The 20,804-nt window shown below is 50.6% G+C and overlaps 2 protein-coding genes across 2 annotated transcripts; both read left to right on the top strand.

The window, feature by feature from the left end:
- Positions 1-7,274: 7,274 nt before the first annotated feature.
- TEKT2 (tektin 2) lies at positions 7,275-10,284 on the top strand. The gene is made up of 9 exons (XM_036257188.1): positions 7,275-7,445; positions 7,526-7,651; positions 7,851-8,056; positions 8,775-8,918; positions 9,004-9,118; positions 9,300-9,407; positions 9,540-9,683; positions 9,859-9,938; positions 10,071-10,284. The coding sequence occupies exons 1-9, from the start codon at positions 7,290-7,292 to the stop codon at positions 10,282-10,284; spliced, it is 1,293 nt and encodes a 430-aa protein (XP_036113081.1). The 5' UTR covers positions 7,275-7,289.
- Positions 10,285-11,210: 926 nt separating this feature from the next.
- ADPRS (ADP-ribosylserine hydrolase) lies at positions 11,211-17,499 on the top strand. Its single transcript, XM_036257528.1, has 6 exons — positions 11,211-11,424; positions 14,408-14,504; positions 14,772-14,979; positions 15,076-15,260; positions 16,045-16,145; positions 16,741-17,499. Exons 1-6 carry the CDS (start codon positions 11,211-11,213, stop codon positions 17,031-17,033), a joined length of 1,098 nt encoding a protein of 365 aa, XP_036113421.1. The 3' UTR covers positions 17,034-17,499.
- The last annotated feature ends 3,305 nt before the right edge of the window (positions 17,500-20,804 follow it).

Here is a 20,804-nt window from a genome sequence, read left to right as displayed (position 1 = left end):
TTGAAAACCATTTTCAGTCACAGTTCTCACATTTCTAAAATAGCAATTTCCAAAGGGAAGGCCCAAATTCAATTTAATAGTAAACCACAACTTAAATCTTTGCTGTCTTTTGCCAAGCATGTTAGTAAGCTGTTTAGAACTTCAATTATCTACATATAACAGAAAGTAGATAAAGGAGAAAAAAAAAAATCTTCAAATCTATGCTTTGTTTTTCCATTGAAGAGGGAAGAAAGGCTGAAATAGAACAACTTCTAAGATGTTCAGCTTTGCCCCTGGCCAGTTTGGCTCAGCGGCTGGAGCGTCAGCCCGTGGGCCAATGAGTCATGGGTTCAATTCTAGTCAAGGCCAAGGACCTCGGTTGCAGTTCATCCCTAGCCCTGGTCGGGGTTGTGTGGGAGGCAACCAGTTTATGTGCCTCTCTCACATCAATGTTTCAGTCTCCTTCTTCTCTCTCCCTCTCCCTCCCTCCCTCCAGCTCTATCAGAAATTTTTTAAAAAGATGTTCAGCTTTGCATGTCTGCATATCGGAAATAACTTGATATTTTAACATGCTCCTAAACAGAAAAAGGTGAATAAAATGATTATTCATCCCCTGAACTGTCTGTATATCTATTTTTCTCTTTGATTTAAATTAAATAGAAAACAAACTCAAATCAACATCAAAATACTATTTTGTTAGAGACTGGCCACTTGAAAGAAAAAAAATAACATGTGAAATGAATCCAGATAAAAGGTAGTTAACAATCATTGGTAAATTATAATCCGGGATTCGGTTAGTTTATAACATCTATAATGATCAAGAAGCACAGTATCATATCTCAGTAAGAAAGTATCATATTTCAGTAAGAAAGACCTGGGAGATGAAGTACCAAGATGTACGGTATTTGCCTCTAGACATTGGAAGTGCAGCCTAAAGAAAGATACTTAGGCTTCAGAGGACAACACACAACGTGGGCTGTGCAAACGCACACTTCCAGGAAAGATCTTCAGTAGCGAGATATGGGAATACCTTATCAGAATACTATTTTCATACTAGAATAAGATCAGCTGACCAGGTTTCAACTAAAGGACTTTTTTATTTTTATTTTTTTTATTTTTTTTTTGTATCCTCACCCGAGGACATTTTTCCATTTTTTGTACAGACAGAGTGGGAGGAAGAGACAGGAAGAGAGAGAGAGAGAAACATCGATGTGAAAGGGACACATCGAGTGGCTGCCACCCGCACAACCAACCAGGGCCGGGGACAAACTGCAACCAAGGTACATGCCCTTAGCGGGAACCGAACCCGGGTCTCTCTGGACCGCAGGTGGGCGCTCTAACCGCTGAGCCAAACCGGCCAGGGCTCAACTAAAGGACTTTTTAAAAAATGCACTGATTTTTGGAGAGAGAGAGAGAGAGAGAGAGAAACATCTATGTTAGAGCATAATATTGATCAAGTGCCTCCTGCACACCCCCTAGCTGGGATCAAGCCCACGACCCCGGCACGTGCCCTAACCAGAAAACTTTCGGTTCATGGGACCAATGCCCAACCAACAGCGTCCCACCAGCCAGGGCTAAAGTACTTTTTTGTTGTTGTTCAGGTAGAGTGGGAGGGAGAGAGAGGAACAGAGAGAGAGAGAGAAACATTGATGTGAAAGGAACACATGGAGTGGCTGCCACCTGCATGACCAACCAGGGCCGGGGACAAACTGCAACCGAGGTACGTGCCCTTAACGGGAACCGAACCCGGGTCTCTCAGGACCGCAGGTCGACGCTCTAACAGCTGAGCCAAACCAGCCAGGGCTAAAGTATTTTTAAACATTTTTCTAATTTGATAAAAGTTGTACTCTGGTTATTTTAATCATTGGAATTCACTAAATTAGGTAATCTGTGACATTTACTGGGAGGAGAAAATTGAGAGGAACAGAGAAGATACATACCGTATGTAACACTTCACAGATTTCGAGAGAAGATTGCTTTCTGCAAAGACATTTCATGTCTTTGGCTAAATCTCAATCACTTAAAAAATTACAAGTTCACATTCTTCTGTTCCACTTTTTCATTTTTTAATTTCTTGCTTCCTTCTGTATCTCTAGGATCCTCTTTAATCCATGAGAATGCTGAATGGAAGCTCAGGTTTATTTATTTGTTTGTTTGTTTGTTTTTATCCTCACCTGAGGACATTTTTGCAATTATCTTCAGATAGAGCAAGAAGGAGAGAGGGAGGAAGAGAGAGAGAAACATCGATGTGAAAGACACACATCGACTGGTTTCCTCACGAACAATCCTGACCAGGGCCAGGGACCGAACCACAATCGAGATACATGCCCTTAACCGGATTCGAACTCGAGACTCTTTGGTCTGCAGGGCTAACGCTCTAACCGCTGAGCCAACACAGCCAGGGCAGAAGCTCAAGTGTTTTAAAATCTGAAGAGGGAGAGCAGCCAACTGAAGAATATTACTAGACACATACCAGACATGCACATATCTTCGTCTTCCTAATGTTCATACAAGATGTGGCTGCTTTATCTAAAAGCACCATTCCAAGGGTACTGCATGTATTAAACACAGAAATGAAGTCTATTTCTGCTACAAACTGAGAGCAACTGAGTAACTCACTCCTTGGATATAATGTATATGTCCTGTGTGAGGATTCCTTTGAGCATATGGGGCTCTTTTTATGTGTCCACATTTGACCAGATGTCATCATGATCACAAAACACAGAGCTGTAACTGCCTGCAAATTAGTGTTAGAAATAAATTCCAGCCCTGGCCGGTTTGGCTCAGCGGTTACAGCATCGACCTGCGGTCAGAGAGACCCGGGTTCGGTTCCCGCTAAGGGCATGTACCTCGGTTGCAGTTTGTCCCCGGCCCTGGTTGGTCATGCGGGTGGTGGCCACTCGATGTGTACCCTTCATGTCGATGTTTCTCTCTCTCTCTCTCTCCGTCCCACTCTGTCTGAACAAAAAAATGGAAAAATGTCCTTGGTGAGGATTAAATAAATAAATAAATAGAAATAAATTCCGCCCTGGCAAGTTTGGCTTGGCGGTTAGAGCATTGGCCTGCAGACCAAAGAGTCCCGGGTTCGATTCTGGGCAAGGACACTTAAAGAAATTTAAATAAATAAATAAATTCCCTATTCCATTTCAATAAATACACATGTCCATCAATAAGAACCAAAATATCCCCAACTGAAGGGATAATGATAATTTGTAGGCTGTCTGATTCTAATGTTGACTTTCCTCCCCTCAGTTCTCAGCTACCCATTGGGCCATTTGCTCAGCTATGAGACCCCTTTCTTCCAAATGATAAATGTCGTCTGATCTAAATTTCCTTTTAGCAGAAAAATGGTGGGAACTTGAAACTGACACCAACTGGAGTGTTTGAAAGTCCTCAGGGTTTTCATTATAATCCACCATAGCAAAAAAAATACCTTCCTGGTGAATGCACTGGAGCGTTGCCAGGTATTTGCCAAGATCTGACCTTCTTTGGCAGCATGTTTGCATGTTATACATAATCTAAACTTCTGGACTGCAGTAAACATTACAATAATAGAGTAGTTTCTTGGGGTTTCCAGTACAAAATAGTAGAACTCAACATCACTCATTCTTTTTTTTTTTAATCCTCATATTTTTCTATTTATCTTCAGACAGAGTGGGAGGGAGAGAAAGGGAGAGAGCGAGAAACATCAACATGAGAGGGACACATCGACTGGCTGCCTCCCCCACGACCCCACCCAGGTCCGGGGATGAACTGCAACCGAGGTACGTGCCCTTGACCTGAATCGAGCCTGTGATTCTTTGGTCCTCAGGCCAATGCTCTACCGCTGAGTCAAACAGGCCAGGATAGCATCACTCATTCTTATCACTCTGTTTTTCTTGGTCCAGTTCATCAGCCGCCTGACCTTTTTTACTAACATCTCCTTCCCTTGGCCAGGATGTGTGGAACCTCATGAGTCAGGAATACCAAGGCCACCACCGAAGTCAGAGATATATACACCAAAGCCACCACCATTCTACCATGTTTGTTTACTTCTTTCTGTTATAAAATGTTTCAAAACAGTCCGGCCAGTGTGGCTCAGTGGTTGAGCATCAACCCATGTACCAAGAGGTCGCAGGTTCGATTCCTGGTCAGGGCACATGCCCAGGTTGTGGGCCTGATCCCCAGTGGGAGGCATGCAAGAGGCGGCCAGTCGATGTTCTCTCTCATTGATGTTTCTATCTCTCCCTTCCACTTCCTCTCTCTCTAAAGTCAATAAAGAAAAAAAAATTTTAATAAAAAAATTAAATGTTTCAAAACATATAAGCCAAAATTATTTTTATTTTTTTATTCTTTCCTATAAGCCAAAATTTGATCACTTCTTCCAGCAAATAATTTGTCCAAGATAAGTGTTGTTGTTTTTTTAATCCTCACCCGAGGATACTTTTTCCATTTATCTTCAGCTAGACTCTAGCTGCTAGAGGGAGAGGGGAAGAGAGAGGGAGAGAGAGAGAGAGAGAGAGAGAGAGAGAGAGAGAGAGAGAGAAACATCCACGTGAGAGAAACACATCGATTGGTTGCCTTCCACACAACCCCAACTAGGACTGGGACTGAAGGTCTATGCCCTTGACCAGAATCGAACCCGCGACTCTCTGGTCTGAGGGCCAATGCTCTAACCTCCGAGCGAAACTGGCCAGAGCAAGACAGGTTGTATTTTTTTTTTCTGTCTTCTTAATCCTAGTAAAAGACCCATATCACAAATTCCCATGTATGTCCAGTTTCTGAGCCATATGTTAGAATTTAGAAAATATTCTATGGAAAAAAAATTCTTGGTCAAAATGGTTTGAAAAGTGTTCTAGCTTCAGTCTTTCTGCAGAGCTCCAGACTCACATTTCTCAAATTTCTGGACAGCACCTGGATTTACCACAAGCACCTCAAACTTCTCAAAAGCCAACTTCATCCTCCCCTTGCCTACCAAGCGCTTGGTTCTCTGCCTCTTCTCCCTTTTGGAAGGCTGCACTATCCCTTAGTAGCTGCACTACCAATGACTGAGGTTTTTAAACTGAGGACTTTTTAAAAAATATGTTTTTATTGATTTTAGAGAGGGAGAGAGGGAGAAGCATCCAGGAGACAGAAACACATTGACTGGTTGCCTCCCGCAGGACCCAGACCAGGGCTGGGGATTGAACCTGCAACCCAGGTACGTGTTTTTGAGCGGAATTGAACTCTCAACCCTTTGGCCCTCAGAGCCAAACCGGCCAGGGCGAAAACTGAGGACTCTTCTTGGACTCCTCTCTTTCCCTCATCCAGCAAACCTGAACTTGGCCTCTGAGGCAGACTGCCTGCGTTAGGATCCAGACTCTTCACTTAGTTATGTGACCCTGGGCACGTTCCTCACTTCTCTGTGCCTCGGTTTTCCCTCCTATAAGATAAACAAGGTAATAGCACCCACCTCCTAAGGTCGTTCTGCACAGCTCCGGTAAGAGGACCACGGATGTATTGGAAATCGCACCCCTGCCTTCTTCTTGGTTTCCCGCCTTACCACTAGAGGCAGTGTGGAGTGGTAACGACAGAAGACACGGACCTGGATCAGACACACCCGAGTTTACAGCCCTGCCTTTTAGCAAAGCCAGTCTTTTTAGATACCTGCGAAAATGAAAATAATGCTTACCTCATGTAATAGTTATGACCATTAAATGTTCATATTTCCCATGCCCTGGCCAGTTTTCTCAGTGGTTAGAGCATCAACCCAGGGACCAGAGAGTCCCAGGTTCGTTCAGCTAAGGGCAAGTACCTCGGTTGCAGTTTGTCTCTGGCCCCAGTTGCGGTTGTGTGGGTGGCAACCACTCCATGTGTCTCTCTCCCCTCGATGTTTCTGTCTCTTCCTCCCTCTCTCCCTCCTGCTCTATCTCAAGATAAATGCAAAAATGTCCTCAGGTGAGGATAAAAAAAAAAAAGTTACTATTTCCCAAGGCCCAGAACGGTACTGGCACAGTTGAATTCTTTTTCCTTCTCTTTTTAAATGGTTGGCTTTCAAGCATTGCTTCTAATATTCCAGTTACCTCTCCCAGGGATGTGCCCTCTCCAAATACGATTATCATTCCTATATGCCGTCAAGCAGATGGATGAAAATGTTGGACAAGACAGGACCAAAGGAATGCGTGTAAAATAATGTCAAATATATTTACATTTCTGGAAGGATACCTGCTGGGGAATGCGCCTGAGCGGGAGGTTACTTTTCCTACGAGCATATGTTTTATCATGTCGATGCATTACTTTGATCAAAATTGAAATGTTTAACTTGTAAATGAAGTGAAAGCCATATCCTGCTGCCCTCCTCCTCCCCCCCAACCCCGCTCCTGCAGCTGCAGCTCCAGCCCAAGCAGGGCAGCCACCTCTGGGCCCCGCCGCCCCCGCCCCGCGGTTGCCAAGGTAAACACGAGGGCGGTGGTTACCGGCCCGATGACGGGCGAGTGCCTAGCAACCGGGGTGCGCAACAGAGCAGCTGGCGAGAGGAGGCGGAAGTCCGAGCTGGGAAGGAGGTGAGAGGCAAGGGGAGCAAGGGGAGCTGGGGCGCTGTGGGGACTCACACTCAGTCCCGAGCTCCCTCCTTTTCTCCCTCCTCCTCCTTTCTCTGTGCCAGCGACCGGGTATTAATTTAAACCAAAGACGATTCTCCTAGGGAAGGGAGTAGTGAGGTTCGCTTGGGAACCCCACCACTCCCAGCTGGTCCTCCTCCAGCAGGGGCGAAGGGAGGGAGTGTGATGACCAGATGGGGTGGGGCCAGTGCCAGCCCCCCCACCCCCCCAAAAAAAACCCTTTCCTTTGCCAACCCATATTCCCTGCAAAACCAACCCATCCTCTCTGGATGGAGAACAGGGCTTGTCCTCTTAGATACCCCCACCTCCCGCAGGTCCTGACCAAAGCTGGGGCAGAGAAAGAAAGCTCCACAGGACTTGGTTGCTGGAAGGAGAGGTGGAAACTGGATTAAGGGCTATTTTTTCTGTTAAACCTCACCCACCCAGCAGCCCTACTAAGCACTTGGCATCAGGCACACCCTGCTCTGGGACCTGCAGGATGCAGGAGTTTGTGTCTGTGGATGGATGGGTGGGAGGAAACTTACTTAATGCCTTATACCAAGTTGAGCAAATCGAGAGCTGTTCCCAAGCAGGCTTCCCACAGCAAGGGGGCTTAGAGCAAAATGGACAGGAGCAGGTCCTTTGGAGGGGGCTTTGGATCTAGGAGCAGATCTTCTGAACAGTCTCCTGCAGCCTTGTTTTTCCTCTGTAGCAGAGGTGGGTATCTTGGAACAGGCCTAGGGGCCCAGCACCATGGCCACGCTGAGCTTCAAGCCCAGCCAACGCTTCCAGTTGCAGGACTGGCACACCAACAACTACCTGTTGTCCACCAACGCTGAGCAGCAGCGAGATGCATCACATCAGATCCGCCAGGAGGCGCGGGTCCTCCGCAATGAGACCAACAACCAGGTTGAAAGCGGGAGCTCAGGTGGGCCAAGGAATAGCCCCTAACCCCAAACACCCTCTTTATCTGGCTCTGTCTCTTCCAGACCATTTGGGATGAACATGACAATAGGACTCGACTGGCAGAGAGGGTTGATACAGTCAACCGATGGAAGGAGATGCTGGACAAGTGTCTGACAGATTTAGATGCGGAGATCGAGGCCCTGACACAGGCAGGGAGCTAGGGCAGGGTGTCATGAGACCCTGCTGCAAGGACCTTCCCTCCCTCCCCACTTCGATGTTAGGGAGCCCTTGATATGGGGTATTTGGTGGCATGTCCATCTGAGTCCCTCACTGGCCCCTATGTTAAAGTGGGGATGAGAGCTGCGCCAATGAATGGCCCACCAGCCTCCCGTTCCTTCTCTTTTCTAGATGAAAGAGTCAGCGGAGAAAAATCTGCAGGCCAAGAACCTGCCTCTGGATGTGGCAATCGAGTGCCTGACCCTGCGAGACAGTCGGCGTGACATTGATGTGGTGAAGGACCCTGTGGAGGAAGAGCTGCACAAAGAGGTGGAGGCCATTGATGCCACTAAGAAGGCCTTGCAACAGAAGATTAGCCAGGCTTTCGAAAAGCTCTGGTAAGGGAGAGATGTGTCATTCTCACATTCACCTGCACTTGAAGGCTGTCTTTTTTCTTTTTTTAATTGATTTTGAGAGAGAGAGAGAGGAAGGGAAAAGGAGAGACATAAAAAACATTGATTGCCTGCCTCCTGCTGGGGATTGAGCCCACAACCAGGGCATGTGCCCTGACCAGGGATCAAACCAGTGACCTCTTGGTGCATGGGTCGATGTTCAACCATTGAGCCACACCAGCCAGGTGAAGGCTGTGTGTCTTAAATATAGAATATTTGTACTGTATATGACAAGCAGCTGGCTCTCAGGCTGCCTTCTGTCCCTGCTATGCCCATGGCAGAAACTACTGATTGTAGCACTTTTCCACTGCCTAGACATGGTCTCAGAATACTGCTCTAGAGAGCCATTGTCAGTAGATTGGAAGCATGGGAGATGAAGCCCATTTGCCACCACCCCTGACTGAGTACCCTACTGTGAGTGTATATGTGTGAGCCTTTGTGAGTGTAACTAATAGTTGTGCCCTTGTGGCTGAATGTAAGCACGTGAGTGTCATAATTTTGTTTGTGAGGAGCTTATCCAACTATGCTGGTCTTTGTCTCAGCTGCAATGACAGTTCCATTGTCACTCTGGCCTCCCCATCCCTCGATGGCCCTGCAGTACAATGGAAGCCAAGTCCTGGGGCCTTGGAAGGATGGATCCTAAACTACTCTGTTCCTTCCCCAGCCTGCTACAGGAAGTCCGACAGCAGCTCAACTCTGACCATAGGGACAAAATGGAGACATTGGACATTGACAGAGGTTGCCTCTCTCTCAACCTCAAGTCCCCAAACATCTCTCTGAAGATTAATCCCACACGTGTCCCTGACAAGTAAGAAGTGTTTCAATCAGTCTCTCCTCCCCCTATCCCACAGTGGCCGTACTCTTATGACCCCAGTATTTCCTGCCACCTGTAGCTCCTCCTCACTTCAACAGTGGGATGACTTTAGTCAGTTCAACAAGAACCGGGCAGAGGCTGAGATGAAAGAAGCCACAGAGCTGAGGGAGGCCATTGCCCTCACTATTGCTGAGGTGACTGATCACTCCCTTGACCCTGCTTCTCCATGGCTAATGGATGGCCCAAATATGCACTCAAGTCTTTATCCTTTGTTCCCTGTTGGCCATATGGCATCTCAATCCCACACTTGAGCGACATCCTTAAATGGTCGTGAGCTAATACCCTGTCTTGCCCGGCCTGCCTCTTGTCCTTCAGACCAACAATGAACTTGAAGCCCAGAGGGTTGCAACGGAATTTGCCTTCAGGAAGCGGCTGCGGGAGATGGAGAAAGTGTACAGTGAGCTCAAGTGGCAAGAGAAGAATGTGAGCCTTCTTCATTTAATCCCCTGGGGCTTAAACTTCCTGCTATGGGAGGAGCCCCGTGTCCATCCAGCAAGCCCTGGGTGCACCATGGTGGGTTCAACCAGTGGAGACCAATCACTGTGTCCCCTGCAGACCTTGCAGGAGATCGCTGAGCTGCAGGAGGACATCCGGCACCTGGAGGAGGATCTGCACAGAAAGTTACTAAATCTGAAGCTATGCCATACCCGGCTAGAGTCTAGAACCTACCGGCCCAATGTGGAACTCTGCCGGGACCAGGTGCAAGGGTACCCCAGTGGGACACTGTCTCCCTGCTAAAGTGTCTTCAGGATCACTCACTCCCTAGCACATATTCCTGGTGGAGCAGGGGTGCTGACACAGGCAGCACCCAGGCCCATGGGTTAAAGGGTAGTACAACTGACCTGGGACTCCCAACCCTCACCTCTGCCTCCAGGCACAGTATGGCCTCACTGATGAGGTTCACCAGTTAGAGGAAACCATCGCTGCCCTGAAGCAGAAGTTGGCACAAGCACAGTAGGTTTGGGAAGTGGGCAGAAGGGAGGCACCTCCGGACCCATGGGGCCTCTTGCTGCCTGCTGCCTTCCTCTGTACCTTCACCTTCCAGCATCATGCAGGGGTGGTGGGTTGTTAATGCCTCCTCCCCAGGGATGCTCTGGATGCCCTGTACAAGCACCTGGCACGGCTGCAGGCTGACATTGCCTGCAAGGCCAACTCCATGCTGTTGGACACCAAGTGTATGGACACTCGTCGGAAGCTGACTGTGCCTGCTGAGAAGTTCATGCCTGAGGTGGACACCTTCACCCGCACCACAAACCGTACTCTGAGTCCACTCAAAAGCTGCCAGCTGGACTTGGCCTAGCCTTAGGGGCTGAGGAGGGAGGGGAAGGTTAGGTGGGAAATGAAGGAGGAAGAGGGGTTGAGAGAATAAATCTAATAAATGTCCGGTTTCTCAGTCTAAAAGGTTTTTTGCTACTCCTGCATGTAGCCAGTGGAGAGTTTGGCCCTCCTGTGAATAGAGGAGCAAAAGTGGTGAGCATCGTCACCCAAGCTCCATGTTCCAAATCCGATTCCTTCTCCCTGTTTAGGGAGCCCCTCTCTGGTCTGGGCCAGCACCCCTTGGGCTCTAGCTGTATGGCAATTGGCTGACTGCTGCATTCCACCACCACCCCCTCACTGGGATGGAGCCTGCAACCGGGGCATGTGCCCTGACCAGGAATAGAACCAGGACCTTTCAGTCCAGGAGAGGATGATCAATCCACTGAGCCACACGCCAGGCCCTATGGCACGGTTTCTAACCAGATCTGCCCCAGCTGAACACATGCCTGCTTTCTGGATGCTTAGGGAAGGCCTAGGGAAGGCCCAGAGAAGGCTAGAATCACAGTGGGACGGTTTGGAGATATAGGCCCAGAACTAAGTGAGGACCAAGAACTGGGGCTGCCAGGGGAGAGCTGAGGTGTCTGGACAAAGAGGCTTCATAAAGGCAGTACCCAGAGGGCAGTGGTCCTCTCCGGGACCCTTTAGTGGCCGTCCTGCACAGGTTACAGGTGGGGAGAACTGGGGCTAAAAGAAGGCCTGGTGAAATCCAACCAACGTTGTGAAACCCGGCCTGGTCCCACGCACGCGGAGCTGCGCCTCCGGGCCACTGGGCGGCGCTGTTGGCCGCAAACGGCGCCGGGACTCAGAGACGCGAGGCGGCGCTGTGGGGCTGGGGCGTGAGGGGAGGAGTCGTAGCGGCGCCGTGGGGAGCGTGCCGGCCGCACCGGAAGTGGTGACGGGTCCGTGCGGATGGCGGCAGCGGTGGCGATGACGGCGGCGAGCTGCGGAGGGGCCGGGGCGGCCCGCTCCCTCTCCCGCTTCCGAGGCTGCCTGGCTGGCGCGCTGCTCGGGGACTGCGTGGGCGCCATCTACGAGGCGCAAGACACCGTCGACCTGACGTCAGTTCTGCGTCACGTCCAGAGCCTGGAGCCGGACCCCGGTTCGCCGGGGAGCGCGCGGACAGGTGGGCGGGGCCGGGCGCGCCAGGGGACGTGCGGGCGAAGGGGGCGCCGCGAGGCGTGTGTTGGGAGGGCTGGCTCCCTAGGGCGGCTGGGGCCAGATCTGCGATGTGAACGGCCATGCGGCTACCGCGGACTCAGCGTGGCCAGATCCGAGCTCCATCTTCACACGTCTTGCCCCAAACGTGTCCCAGCTCGGAGCGTGGCAGCACCATCCTCCCAGCGGTGCCAGCTAGAAACCGGGGCGTCATTCTCCTCAATTGCGCTAGCCCAGTACATTCAGCCTACCGCTCTTATCTGTCTTAACCCAGTTGCCCCGAGTCAGTGCGCCCCCAGTCCATTTCCACACAGCAGGGAGTGCTCTTCTCAAAACAGAGTGTCTCGCGGCCTCCCCCTGCATGAAACGGCAGTGATTTTCCATTGTCCTTAGGATAGAGTCACATATCTTAGCGTGTCCTACCAGGCCGGCCCTCCCTCCGCCGCCAGTTGCATCTGACACAGCCGTACTTGCGTTCTGTGATTGGGCTCCTCTCACCATCTTGCTTCCTCTAGCCCAGGCCTATGCCTGTGTTGTTCTTTACTTATAAAGCGACCCCCCCCCTTGTGCAATCTCCTTACCCAGATCTCGTGTCTGTGTCTGAGGTCAAGCAGTGGATGATTCTTCTTGGAGAGCACGTCGTATTGTAAGGAAAAGGGGCTGAGCTCTGGAGGAAGAAAAGGAGATAGAGAAGGAAGCAGTTTGATAGGAGGAGAAGCAGGGGGCATGAGTACCAGCATAACCCGAGAACATTTCAAGGTGAAGATGCTGGTCACTGGTATGCTACAGAGAGGTTAAGTAGGAAGTCTAGGTTTAGAAAAGCATTTTTAGTAACAGGTTGAAGCCTAGAAGTTAGATTGCATTGGGTTTAGGACCTAAACTGTAGAAAGAAATAGAAAATGAGAAAGTAGAGTATGCTTTAGTATGAAGGGAGATGAAGTGAAGACCAGATGTAGGGACTGTTTTTAATTTCATTTTGGTTTGATCTTAAGATGAGGGGAAAACATGTTTTAGGTTGAAAGATGTTTTTGGATCCTTTGGATGCAAGTGGTAGAAAACTCAATTCAAAATGGCCTAGCCCAGTCGTTGTGGCTCAGTGGTTGAGCATCATCCTATGCACCAAGAGGTTGCTGGTTTGATTCCTGGTCAGGGCATGTTGCACAGATTGTGGGCCAGATCCCCAGTGGGGGGCATGCAGGAGGCAGCCAGTCAGTGTTCTCTCTCATTTATGTTTCTATCTCTCTCTCCTTCTCCCTTTCTCTCTAAAAATCAATAAAATAGCCTAAACAAAAAGAGAGCACATTGGCTGACGGAACTGAAAACTCTAGAGGTAGGTCTGGCTTCAAGCGGGGCTGAATCCAGGGGCTCAGGCTGCTTCCTCAAGACCTAATTCCTGTCCTTGTTCAGATCTGCATTCTTCTCAGTGAGCTTCACTCCCTTTGGCAGACTCTTCCAGTGGTGGTGGTGGCCCTCAGCAGCTCCCAGCTCAGCAGTTCTCTGCAGTGCTCCCCACAAAAAGTCCCAGGACTCTCATTGTCCTGGCTTAGGTCATCTGCCCATCCCTGAACAAGGGAATAGGATGTGCTCTCTGATTAGGCTAGAGGTGGCTTTAGCTCCATGCCCTAATCTCATGGATGAGAATGGGAGAGAAGTGGTTTACTGGGGGAAAGCAGGGTGCAGGGACCAAGTGAAAGGAGAATGGGTGCTGCTCCACCACATAGAGGGAGGTTAAGGACACAGGAGAGGGGGACAAAGAAAGAACAAGGCCCTGGGCAACTGGGCTGGGGATGGGTCAAAGGAGAGACTTCCTCCCTCTAGGGGAGACTGGAAAGTACAGCTGTAGATAAGGGACCTGTTAGCCTTTCTTCCTAGTAGGTGGTGGGGCCTCCCGAGAGTAAACAAGTAGGGCTTGGGCCTTGGGATACATGGAGAGGGGGTGGCATAGCGAATGTGAGGAACAGGAAATGGGGCTTGCTAAGGAGTATGCTTCATTCTCTGTAACCAGCTCTTCAAATGAAACCAAGTCCTTATCCCTAGCCCATTTATGGCCTATTTGTGAAGTCACTACATAAGCAATGGTGCTGTGTTGGAAATGCCAGAACAGTACTCCTGGCACCTAGAGGAAGGAGTCAGGTAGAAGGTGGGAGGAGAGCAGCCCCAGCTGGGAAGGACTTGACCCAGGCTCTGAGACTGGTCCTGGGGATAAGTAGGGGAATGATAGGATAGAAGATGAGTAAAGAGGGGAGGGCTTTGAAGCCAAGGCAATGCATTTGGGCCTCATCCTGAAGGCAACAGATAGCCATTTTGAGCAGGAGAGAGATAAGGAAAGTGATAGTCTACTGTTGTGTGTGTGTGTGTGTGTGTGTGTGTGTGTGGTGCGGGCACCAAACCCGGGACTCTCTGGTCTGCAGGCTGACACTCAATCGCTGAGCCAAACTGGCCAGGGCAGTCTACTCTTAGGAAGAAGAATCTGGCTGCACATATAGGCTGGTTTGGAAGGTAGGGAATGTACAGGAGGTTTGAGAGGCCCAAAGCAGGTCATATTTAGAGCTGCAGGCCCTGGCCGGGCAGCTCAGTTGGTTAAAGTATCATCCCGATATGCCAAGGTTGTGGGTTTGATCCTTGGTCAGGGCACATACAAGAATCAAACAATGAATGCATAAATAAGTGGAACAACAAAAATTAAGTTAAAATAAAATGAATTAATAATAATAAAATAAAGATAAGCGCTTCATCGATGGCAGCCAGAAGAAGGTGGGAAGTTTTCCTTCAGAAATCAGCAGAACGTGGTCACTGACTCGAAACACAGAATTGCTAAAAATACCAAGGCCTAGAGCCCAGGAAATTGGTTGGCTATAAGTAGTAAGCGAAAGAAAGGAACAGGTGGCCAAAGCTGCCACCATTGAACCCTGCAACTCCTCTCCCCCACACACCCCGCCCTGTCCCTGCAGAAGCTCTGTACTACACAGATGATACAGCCATGGCCAGGGCCCTGGTGCAGTCCCTGCTGTCCAAGGAGGCTTTCGACGAGGTGGACATGGCTCACAGGTGAGCGGGACGGTCCTGGGATGAGGCAAACCAGGGGGAAAGGGGTATTATACCCCTTGACCAGAGCAGTGATCTAGGACCCCTACCCTCAGCAGGAGACTGTTTCTATGGCTACTGCAGCTTCACAAGCTGGAAATGATAATACTGCTGCTACGGGCTCCTTAGGTCCCTGGACCTTCCTTATGTCCCAAACCAGCCAGATTTCTTCTCTTCCAACCCTGCCAGGCATCTTTGAAACCCTTATCCTGTCTCCCTTCCATCCCCTAGATTTGCTCAGGAGTACAAAAAAGACCCTGACAGGGGTTATGGTGCTGGAGTAATCACTGTCTTCAAGAAGCTCCTGAGCCCCAAGTGCCGTGATGTCTATGAGCCTGCTCGGGCCCAGTTCAACGGGAAAGGCTCCTATGGTAATGGGGGTGCCATGCGGGTGGCTGGCATCTCCTTGGCCTATAACAGCATCCAGGATGTGCAGAAGGTAGTCTGGGCAGGCTGGCTTCTGGGCTGTTTCCCTCCCCCCATCTTCTCTGGGTTCTGTGACAGCAGGTCTTAGCCTTTACTGCCTTTGCCCTAGTTTGCCCGGCTCTCGGCCCAGCTGACACACGCCTCCTCCCTGGGTTACAACGGTGCCATTCTGCAGGCCCTGGCTGTGCACCTGGCTTTGCAGGGGGAGTCGTCCAGTGAGCACTTCCTGGAGCAACTCCTGGGCCACATGGAAGAGCTGGAGAGTGATGCCCAGTCCGTCTCAGATGCCAGGGAGTGAGTATGTGGGATAGAGGAGGCTGGGGGTGTGTTGTGAGTGTGCATGCATGTGGAGTGGGGTCCTCTGGTGTTGCCACAAGCTGAGACCTTCCTTTTTTTTTTCTTTTCTTTATTGATTTTAGAGAGAGGAAGAGAGAGGGAGAGAGAGAAACATCGATGAGAGAACATCGACTGGCCGCCTCCTGCATGCCATCCACTGGGGATCGGGCCCACAACCTGGGGATGTGCCCTGACTGGGAATTGAACTGGCGACCTCTTGGTGCATGGGTCATAGCTCAACCAGTGAGCCACATCGGCCAGGCCTTTTTTTTTTATCCTCACCCGAGGATATTTTTGCATTTATCTTCAGATAGAGCAGGAGGGAGAGAGGGAGGAAGAGAGAGAGAGAAACATCAATGTGAGAGAGACACATCAACTGGTTGCCACCCAACTGGGGCCAGGCACAAACTGCAACTGAGGTACATGCCCTTAGCGGGAACCAAACCCGGGACTCTCTGGTCCATGGGCTGACACTAACTGCTGAGCCAAACCAGCCAGGGCTGAAACCTTCCTTCTTTAACTACAGACCCTAGGAGGGATGGGTGAGTTCCTTTGCCTTGGCTGTACCCTAAGCAAGGCTCAGGGTCCCAGAGGATGAATCAAGCAGTTCACACCCAGCCCTCTTCCACTTCTTGTTAGGACACCTAGGCCTGGGTGTCAGCCTGACCACATCCCGCCTCGCCTACCCAGCCCTCCCCTTGTCTGGCTCCAACCTCCCTGCAATCTTGTCCCGGACCCACAGGTTGGGCATGGAGGAGCATCCGTACTCCAGCCGACTGAAGAAGATTGGAGAGCTTCTAGAGCAGGACACAGTGACCAGAGAGGAGGTGGTGTCTGAGCTAGGTGGGTAGTCCCCCCACAACCATCATCCTTCAGGGTCAGTGTTGGGTTCAAGGAGTCACACCTGCCTCACATTGTTGCCCCGGGCTGCTGTGACAACAGAGCCAGCTCCCTAGGGTCCTTGGCAGGTACTGACTGAGTGTAGCGCCTGCTTTTTTGCCCTGGGGCTGCAGCGCCTTCCACCTTACAAATAAATATCCCCAGGGATGGCAGCTGGCCACTAGTTCTCACAGCTGCTATTGATATCCATCATTGATTTATCTAGCATTTTTACTGTGTTCTGGGCACTGTGCAGAATGCTTTATCTGTTTGGTCTCGTTTCACCCTCACACGAGCCCTGTGAAAGTTCCTAACCTGATTCATTCTGCACAAAGAGTCAAACCCAAGATACGGGAATCTTGGTCATTAGGGAGCTTTCCCAGTCACCCAGCCAGTAGTTGGAAGAGCCAGGATTTGAACCTAACTACAGATATAGAGCCTGTGACTTTAGTCACAGCGCAGCTTGTAGCTGAGAGTGTTGACTTGTGGCAAATGGCAGGAAGCCTAGGGGTATGCGGGAGAGGGACGATCAAGTTCCCATAATCCGATGTCCCCACAGGGAATGGCATTGCTGCTTTTGAATCTGTGCCCACCGCCATCTACTGCTTCCTGCGCTGCATGGAGCCCGACCCTGAGATCCCCTCTACCTTCAATAGCCTCCAAAGGACTCTCATCTATTCCATCTCACTTGGTGGGGACACAGACACCATTGCCACCATGGCTGGGGCCATTGCTGGCGCCTACTATGGGATGGAACAGGTGCCAGAAAGCTGGCAGCAAAGCTGTGAGGGCTATGAGGAGGCAGACATCCTGGCTCAGAGCCTGCACCGGGTCTTCCAGCAGAGTCTGTGAGGGCCCCAGCTGCTGGGGCTCCGCCGTGTTCAGTAGGATCTACTACAGCTCAGGCTGGAAACCCTGAGCATCCTCAGGTGTTGCTCCCTGCCTCAGTCTTCCTGTAGCATGGGCGGAGTGCACCACTGGGGCTGGGGTCTCTTGGGGAGGTCATTGGGACAGTGAGTGAGAGAGTCGTGCCTCCCTGGTGCTGGGTTTCTGGCTTGCTGCAGAGCTTTGGGCACCCCTGGCTCCTCAGTCAGGCATGAGGAACCAGGGCAGGTTTTATTGGAGGGGTACTTTGGGCATTTTCCTTTATTGTCTAGGACATGGAATTGTGGGGGGTGGAAATGATCTGCAGTAGCATCATTTCTCCTTGTTGGGATTTAGCCAATTTGCCAGATAGTCTGTCTTTGACTGGGCAGGGCCCTGAGCAGCAGGTTTCTAGGGATTGAGGAGATGGGCACTTGAATCTAGCTGATCTCCATACACATGTTGACAGCTTCCAGCAGAAGCCACAGAGCAATAAACAGTTTTCGGTAAATCCCACCAGTTTCCTCTGTTTTTCCTCTGCCCTGGATGGATTCTCCCCGCTTGACCTTTTGTGCCTAGTGCCTGTCTGTCTGGGCTGAGCTCTCGTAGAAGCTAGGATCCTAAGGCGATGAGCTGCTAGGTTGTCGAGGCAGATGCCTGCGGTTCTTTCAGCTGTGTTGTTCAACCAGGAAAGGCAGAGTAGGCATGGTTTGGTGTCTTTTCCTGTTGGAGATCACTCAGAGTGACCCAGGCAGGGGACAGGGAACAAGCCAGATTTTCTTGCTTTCAGAGCCTGATTTCATAGGTTGCTCCCCAGGTAGGGCCCAGCCAGGCCCAAATCAGGAAGCCTGTAGGAGGGAGCAGAGGACACCTTTTATCACTGGACTGCCAACCTTTGGGTGGGGAAGGTGCCTCCTGGGTGCTCTGGGTGGACTGAAAGCTGTGCCTCATTCTGCATCTTGAGCCCTAGTCAAAGGCTTTGGCCTGTTGGGATGTTCTGCATACTATCCATTTCAAAGAAAGGAAAGTTGAAAGGGAGGAGACACCTCCAGCATCCTTCCAGCTCTGGGGGAAAGAAGCACGCCCTCTGCGGCTAACCTGAGGTTTCAGGACTGCTGGGCAGGTCTGCCCTCTCAGCCAAGGTAGTGTTCTGCCTGGCTGGGCAAACCACAGGACTTTGCAGGCATGGATTGGTCTCAGATAGGTCATTCCAGTCCCCACAGCTAGGGACAGATCCCTAGCTGCCAACCATGGCAAGCTGTGGGGCAGGTGCTTTCTGCCTAGCACAGCTCCACCAGCCCTGCTGTAAAGCATTTGGGCCTGGCATTAGCCCCGCCCACAAGAGCAGAGATTCAGGATTTCATTCATAATTTGTATCATATGTTGAAACTTGGCCCTTGGGATCCTGAGCCAGCTGTCATGCTCCACTACCCCTGAGAGCTTGCAGGAATGTTCCAGGGAAGCTTGATCCATCCCCCCACCTCCAGCCACTGCTTACTTTGGTTTCTTAAAATGCCTCTTGGCATTTACTTGGTGCAGAGCCTTGACAGCTTAGGAACATTGAGCGTTTCTGATGTGACAGAACCCGTAGCTGGAAAGCTCCTTGAGGGCACAGAGCGAGAGCCCCTGTAAGCTCCCTGGATGCCTTATAAAATTCAGACTTGAGACCCCTCTACATCAAGGCCAATGCCAGCACAGTGCTGATTTACACAACAGATTTTATTGAGGCTGTGTCAATACAGTCAATACCATTGTTTTTCTTTTCAAAAAGAAGTCCTATTTTCTTTGATTCCCAAGTGCATTTTTTCTGAAAATTGTGACACAGGGCACATAATAGGTATGTAGAGAACTAAGCTGCTTCTATCAGGTTAGAAGTGAAATTACTAATGGAAAACATTTAAACCTTAATCTTAAAAAATGAATCAATATAAAAATGCACAAGGTAATGTAGTTTTCATTGTTAAAACCTGACGTCGTTTATCAAAAAGCTAAGTCAGTTAAGTAGACAACACCTGGAACATAACATTTTGGAAGCACCAATCACCCCTCTCAAAGGCTTCAGGAGTGACAGCAGAAATTCATTTTTGTGAAACAGCTTTTTTGACTCCCCTATAACCTCCTTAGTGCCCTGGGTTCCAAATGGGAGCTAGTGAATTTCTGCCCATTGGAACCCCTCCATAACAGGTCAGACGGTGGTGGTTTTGACCCAGGAAGGAGGCTGAGCAAAGGGCCCACCAGGAATGGTTTGAGACAGCTCTCTGGGGTGTTGGGGAGTGAGAACACCATGGATCCCAGCCAAAACCTGTTCTTAAAGTGTCACTTGGGCAGATTTGGGTTTTCCTTTTTCTTTTGAAAGTCAGCATGAGCAGTCAAATGGTCTGCTTTGTTGGGAGAAATTGTGGGGAGGAGGACTGGCAAGGGGCCTGCAGGAACCACAGCTCAGAATCAGAAGTCGACACAGATGGTCTGGTGGGGCCAGAACTGGAGCAGCACAACCAGGTCAGGTTGACTGACCCAGGCTCACACTTGGTCCAGGGCGGTGAGCTAACTTAGGGAGGGCTGAAGGAGAGGCCCAAGCCACTGGGAGAGTGGCTATCCTTGTAGGGGCAAGAGTGTCCACCACCCATATCCCCTCACTAATCTCAGCTTTATCCACTCAACTTGGACTAGGGGCTGAGGGGAGTGGAGGAGAGAGGAGGGGTATCCTGCCTGTTTCCTGCAGGGGAATTCTGATTAAGGAAAGTGGCAGAAACATCCAGAACCAACTCATTTCAAAGGAGTCTGTTGGCACCCTTTTTCCCAGAGCCTCAGCCTCTTAGGCCCTAATCCCGCTTAGAACAGGAAATTGGAACCAGAGCTGGGAGGAGAGGAAGCCCCCCCCCCCCCATTAACCCCTTTAGTAGGTACATACATACATGTGGTTCTTATTAAGGAAAACCAGGCAGAGCCTTCATCTGAGCTTGTGTGCACCTTGTTCTGAGGGCCAAACAAGAGGCTGTGCTTTGGGGATACTTGTGTTGGAGATGTCAAGGATCCCTTAAATTCTGTGTAAGAAAACCAGCCCTCCTCCCAGAAGGTGAAAGGAGATAAAGAGAGGAATACTCTCGTTCGCTGATAGTTGACCCTGCACTAGCTGGCCTGGGCCCCTCCTTAGGGGCCTGGGCAGCTGCCCTCTTGCTGAACAGAGCCAGAGCTGGAGGGGGCAGTTTAGGAGATAGAGATGCATGTGAAGACCTGCCATCCTGTCCCAGCCCCGTGCCCCCACCCCTCACAAACCACCGTTCCCCGTGGCTGTGGCTGGCGCCGTGAAAGGGGGATGGCCATGCACCTGTACGTGCCTGATGCCACAGCATCACCCCGGGACTGCAGTCCTGGCAGGGTTTCCACGTGGCCCCCTCCTCTCCCTTTCCCCTGGAGGGAAACAAACTCTTCAGGGGACCCACCATCATATGCTGGAGGTCCCAGGGGAGCTGGAAGAGCCCCAGCCAAGAACTGAGGGAGACTATGCCTCATTCCTTGAGCAGGTACCATCTAGGGGTCAACAGGAAGGGCAGGGCTTGGGAATATGTCCCTCTAAGGGGATGGATGGGGGAGCTCAGTCCCCTCTCAGCTCTGACTCACAGAGAAGCAGCGTCTTTCACCACCCAGCAGAGCCCAGGACTCACAGGGGGCAGGGGTCTCCGACAGCTGGACCGAGTGTCCTGGGACCCTGCCTGCAGGCCAGGCAGGGCAGGAATGGGGCCACAACCCCGACACTGC

This window comes from Molossus molossus, unplaced genomic scaffold (genome assembly GCF_014108415.1).
Source record: "Molossus molossus isolate mMolMol1 unplaced genomic scaffold, mMolMol1.p scaffold_m16_p_12, whole genome shotgun sequence".
Lineage (NCBI taxonomy): Eukaryota > Metazoa > Chordata > Mammalia > Chiroptera > Molossidae > Molossus > Molossus molossus.
The sequence above is the reverse complement of the archived record's forward strand: the minus strand, read 5'-3'. Positions and strand labels throughout refer to the sequence as shown.

Coding starts and splice junctions, on each gene's coding strand:
- TEKT2 (XM_036257188.1), top strand. CDS start 7,290: ATGGCCACGCTGAGCTTCAAGCCCAGCCAACGCTTCCAGTTGCAGGAC. Junction 8,919..9,003: donor CCCACACGTGTCCCTGACAA/GTAAGAAGTGTT, acceptor TGCCACCTGTAG/CTCCTCCTCACTTCAACAGT. Junction 9,119..9,299: donor TTGCCCTCACTATTGCTGAG/GTGACTGATCAC, acceptor CTTGTCCTTCAG/ACCAACAATGAACTTGAAGC.
- ADPRS (XM_036257528.1), top strand. CDS start 11,211: ATGGCGGCAGCGGTGGCGATGACGGCGGCGAGCTGCGGAGGGGCCGGG. Junction 14,980..15,075: donor GCATCCAGGATGTGCAGAAG/GTAGTCTGGGCA, acceptor CCTTTGCCCTAG/TTTGCCCGGCTCTCGGCCCA. Junction 15,261..16,044: donor TCCGTCTCAGATGCCAGGGA/GTGAGTATGTGG, acceptor CCGGACCCACAG/GTTGGGCATGGAGGAGCATC.